The sequence below is a fragment of the Coturnix japonica genome, linkage group LGE22C19W28_E50C23 (genome assembly GCF_001577835.2).
Source record: "Coturnix japonica isolate 7356 linkage group LGE22C19W28_E50C23, Coturnix japonica 2.1, whole genome shotgun sequence".
NCBI classification, from domain to species: domain Eukaryota; kingdom Metazoa; phylum Chordata; class Aves; order Galliformes; family Phasianidae; genus Coturnix; species Coturnix japonica.
In genome coordinates, this window is record NC_029544.1 from 567,503 (window position 1) to 572,841 (window position 5,339).

The window sequence follows — 5,339 nt, forward strand, 5'->3', positions numbered from 1 at the left end:
GCATCGCATCCATCCCATCATTACCTCCAATCCCTTACATTCACCATTGGGGAGTTATCCATCACCATCCATCCCATCCATCCCTCCATGTCCCGCATCTCCATCCCATCCCATTACATACTTGGGTTTGCCTCCATCCCATACCATACATCCAAAGTACATGGTATGCCCTCCATCCCATTACCAGCCACGCATTGGGTATGCTCCCATCAGTCATTCCATCCCTATCACAAATCCCCATCCACCCATCCCTCCATCCTAATCCCCCCCCCCCCATGACCATTGGGATGCTCCCATTCCATCCCATTCATCACCATTGAGCTTTCCTCGCATCCATCCATCCCAGCACATTGGATGCTCAATCCCATCCATTACCAGTCACCATTGGATGCTCCATCCATCCCATCCATTCCCATCCATCCATTACGCATGCCATCCCATCCCCATCCCATCCGCACCATCCATCCATTACATTGGAATGCTCAATTCCTACATTCTTATCATGTGGGATTTCTCCCATCCCATCGATACCATCCATGTGGGATGCCCTCCAGATCCCTGCTCCATTCCCCTATGAAGGCATCTTCTGACGCCCATTGTCTTTGATGGATGGGTTGGAAAGCTGGGCCAAGGTTAGACGTACCCCATAGAGTGGTGGTTATTGCTTTCAGCACTAAACGAGGTCCTCAGCTGTGGGGCTGTGCCGAGTAGCTATGGGGCAGCAATGAGGGTCAATGGGGGCACCATTGTTCCCTATTGAGCGCGGGTGGACCCAAATCAGCCTGGAGACAACACTGCGCCCCATAACACCAGGGGGGAGCTTGGGGCGCAGACTGAACACATTATGGAGCAACAGATTTTGGGGTTTGGAACAGAAGAAAGACAGGGATGGGGGCTGATGGCACATCACATTGTGTTATGGGGCTCACATAAATCACCTCTGCGATGACTAGAGCAGGACATGGCTCAGTCCCATGGAGAGCTGAAGGGGGGCGGGGGGGGGGGGGGGGGGGGAATAGGGTTTTTTAAATCAGATTGGCATTTACTAGTGGGGATTTTCCCCACCCTATTCAGGTGAGGATGAGTAAGAGCACAAGCCTATGAGACAAAGGATGCCAAGCCACACCGCATCCCACCTCATCCAAGCCCTCATCACCCACCACTGCATCACCTCGGGTTCTATTCCTCCGTAGGTGCACATCCATCCCCATAAAGTATGGGGCGACAGACAGACAAAGCAGCAGGGCAATTGGGGGGGAATAAGCGCGCAAACCCCCCCATCTCCTCTCCTCCCCCCTCTTCTGACATACTTAGAACAGATTCCTGCTTGCCCTCAGCATGAATAGAGTATGGCGAGACCGTGGATGATAAGGAGCTGTAGGCTGCCCATTGGCATCCCCATAGCCTGGAAGGGGTGGGATCCAGGATATGGGGCTTTTGGGATCGCCACCATGAGGGGTTTGTGTCCCTTGGGAGTCTGTGTTGTGCTTATAGGAGGATGGAAATGGATTCCCTATATTATGGGGAAGGGGAGCTGTGGGTTAAACCAGGAGGGAGATTTGGGGACGGAGTGGGATGGGAGAACCTAATGCATTAGTATAAGATAGGGGGTGTGTATGGGCAGCGGGATGGGCTGAATAGGTGGAGGGATGGGACAGGGGGGTGAGCAGGATCGGGGCAGGGACAAGGGATGGGAGGAATGAGAAATAAGGGGATGGGATAGGATAAGGAATAGGGAATGGGGGACAGGGAAGAGGCGGATGGGATAGGAGATGGCGGGAAAGGGAATGGGGATAAGGGATGGAGGGAATAAGGGATAGGGAAAAGTTGATAGGGAAGGAGATGGGAACAGGGGACGGGGATGGGGGGGGGGGAAGGGACGGATATAGGGCAGGAACAAAGCATAGGGAGAGTGGATGACAGGAAGGGATAGAGATATTGGAGCCGGATGGGGCCTCGTGCCCCACAGACCAACAGATGACAGTGACAAGATGCTGCGGCAAAGGACCCAGGAGCGATGTCCCTCCTCCACCCATGGGGGTGTCCAGCTTGTGCATTGGGGAGGTAAAGAGATCTATGGGGTCCTATGGGGTCCTATGGGGTCCTATGGGGTCCTATGGGGTTCTATGGGGTCCTATGGGGTCCTATGGGGTCCTATGGGGTTCTATGGGGTTCTATGGGGTCTATGGGGTCCTATGGGGTCTATTGGAGTCCTATGGGGTCTATTGGGGTCCTATGGGGTCCTATGGGGTACTATGGGGTCCTATGGGGTCCTATGGGGTCCTAAGTAGTCCTAAGCGTGAGTCTATGGAGTCCTATGGATCCGCTATGGAGTCTCTTATGGGGTCCTATTGGGGTCCTAGTGGGTCCTATAGGCACAGGAGGTGGTGCAAGCGCTCCGCTTGGGACACAATGTGGATTAGGGGGGGTGGGATTGGGAGTTTATATTACGATTTGCTGGGGGGGGGGGGGCTCTTTTCACCATCTAATCTCCCAACGCCCAACAGCAGCAGCTGCTGGGCTGATGTAGGCTATGGGGGGGCGGGGGGGGGTACTGTCCCTACTGTGTCTTGGTGGAGATGGGGGATGCGTCCCCGACTCAACAGGGGGGGCTGCTAATGGCAGCGCTACTGCTCACTTAGGCGGGGCGAATGGGGGGTCCAGATGACGGGTGGGGATACGGGGGTAAGGGGGGGGCCTACGATCATCCTATGGGGCATTAAGGGGTGGGGGGAGCTGTGGGTAAGGGGGGGCCACAGTCAACCTATGGGCGCCATTAAGGGGTGGGGGGGAGCTGTGGGTAAGGGGGGGCCCCCACATCGCATAATGGGGCATTCAAGGGGTGGGGGGGAGCCTGTGGGTAGGGGGGGGCCGCTACATTGCCGCTATGGGGCTCATTAAGGGGTGGGGGGGGAGCTGCTGGAGGGATGGGGGGAGCGTGAGAGCGATTCGATATTGAAGAGGGGAGAATTTGGCACCCAGGGCACGGGTGCGGGCGGCTATTGCACGTTCATAGCGAGTGCAACGTTGTCCGTGTGTCTGTCGTCTGCGCTTTATAGGGCTGGACCTGGGGGGGGTCAGTCTATGTGTCTGTGCGTCCGGAGCTTGGTGGGTCCGATTGTGTCCTCATGAACCTTCTGCCTGTCGTGGTGTGTCCATTGCCTGTGTCTGGTCTGTCCTGTCTGTCTGTCTGTCCTTTGGCCCTCCATTCTGCCCTGCTTATTCCCCCTATGGGGCCATTAAGGGGTGGGGGGGAGCTGTGGGTAAGGGGGGGGCCCCACATCGCCCTATGGGGCCATTAAGGGGTGGGGGGGGGGAGCTGCTGTGGGGATGGGGAGGAGCGATGAGAGCGATCGATATTGAGAGGGGGGAATTTGCACCCAGGGCAGCGGGTGCCGGGCGGACTTTGCACGTTCATCGAGTGCAACGTGTCCGTGTGTCTGTCCGTCCCTGCGCCCTTATAGGGCTGGGACCTGGGGGGTGGGTCAGTCCCTAATGTGTCTGTGCGTCCTGGAGCTTGTGGGTCCCATTGTGTCCCTCATAACCTCTCTCCTGTCTGTGTGTCCATCCTGTGTCTGTCTGTCCCTGTCTGTCTGTCTGTCCTTTTGCCTCCATTCCTGCCTGCTTATCCATCAGTCCGTCCGTCCATCCATCCACCCATCCATCCATCTGTCTATCCATCTATCTATTCATCCATCCATCCATCCATCCATCCATCCATCCATCCATCCATCCATCCATCCATCCATCCATCCATCCATCCATCCATCCCTCCGTCCCTCTGTCCGTCCTTCTGTCCACGTGTCCGTCCCTCTCTCCTCTCCACCTGCCCATCCCCTCCTCGTTCTCTGCCTCTCCCCGTCTGTCCGTCCGTCTGTCCGTCCGTCTGTCCGCCCCGTTCCCCTCCCGGGGCTTCATCCAACCAATGGGGCCGCGTTATAGGGCGGAGCGGAGCGGCGTTCGGGACCGGGAACGGCGGCGGTAGCGGAGGAGAAGCGGAACGGAACCGGGGCGGGGCGGGGCGGGGCGGTACCGGGAGCCGCCGGTGAGAACCGGGGACGGTACCGAAGGAGCTGCCGGTCATGGAACCCAACGGGCCCCGTAAGATCCAATTCACGGTACCGCTGTTGGAGCCGCACCTCGACCCGGAGGCGGCGGAGCAGGTGGGGATAAAGGGAGGGGGACGGGGGGGGGGGTGCAGACCCCATAAGGGACAACGGAGGGACACAGCGGGGTGGGGGGGGTCTTTGCTATAGGGGAAGGACCCCTAAGGGGCGACGGGTTTGGGGTGGGGGCGGTGTGGGGCGAGCCGCCCCCCATAAGCGGTTCATCCCGAGGGTTATTTGGGGGGGGGGATCGCTCCTTGTCAGCCCCCCCCCCCCGGTGCCGTGTAGGGACGCGGGGTTTTGCGTGGGGTCCCCGCACTGTTTTGGGGTGTAATAGGGGGGGAAGGGGCGCGGTGACCCCAATACAGGGCCCACGGGGGGGGGTGGGAGGAGGGGTCAGCACTTGGGATCCCTCCGCTGCCCCATAATTGGGGGGGGGTCACGCAGCCCCCCGGGTTCTGGGGTGGTTATGGGGTGGTTGTGGGTCACTTATGGGGTGGTTGTGGGGCGGTTATGGGGTGGTTATGGGGTGGTTGTGGGGCGGTTGTGGGGTGGAGGGCAGAGCTGTGTGTTGGCTCCGCTCGGTGCCTTTGGGTTGCACGGGGTGGGTGTAGGGTTACCCGGACCCCACGGCCCTATAACCACCCCCTGTGTTGCTCAACACCTGGAGGGGATCCAGTGGGAATAGGGGGGGCTGCAGGGCGGTGCCCCCCGCCCCCTCGGTGCCCTATGGCTCCTATAGGGTGACATGGGGTGGGGGGGGACACGGGTTGGCTGGTAGGACTCAAATTCGGGTTCTGAGCCCATTGCCAAACCCTTTTGGCTCAGTGTGCGGCCCTAAAATAGCAGCAGGTATTGCATGTCCCAGAGCTGGCAATATGGGGACACCCCCCCACACACACACCTCCAGCCCTCGGGAGTTCATCCAGCCCCAAATCCTATGGGGTGAGGCTTTAGGGTCTGGCTGAGAGTCCTTAAGGCAGAGCAAAGGGTTGGGGGTGGCCATATAAAGGGGTGGGGGGTCCGTATAAAGGGTTGGGGTGGCTGTATAAAGGGTTGGGGGTGGCTGTATATAGGGTTGGGGGTGGCCATATAAAGGGTTGGGGGTGGCTGTATATAGGGTTGGGGGTGGCTGTATATAGGGTTGGGGGTGGCTGTATAAAGGGTTGTGGGTGGCTGTATAAAGGGTTGGGGGTGGCTGTATATAGGGTTGGAGGGTCCATATAAGGAGTT

General features: G+C 58.7%; 1 protein-coding gene across 1 annotated transcript in view; it reads left to right on the forward strand.

Annotated features, from left to right (window-relative positions):
* The first annotated feature begins 3,733 nt into the window (after window positions 1-3,733).
* PPP1R1A (protein phosphatase 1 regulatory inhibitor subunit 1A) overlaps window positions 3,734-5,339 on the forward strand; it is an 8,516-nt gene continuing 6,910 nt past the window's right edge. Inside the window, exon 1 of the mRNA XM_015886878.2 lies at window positions 3,734-4,176. Coding sequence (XP_015742364.1) covers window positions 4,083-4,176 — 94 coding nt within the window. The 5' untranslated portion in view covers window positions 3,734-4,082. The remainder of the gene's footprint in view (window positions 4,177-5,339) is intronic.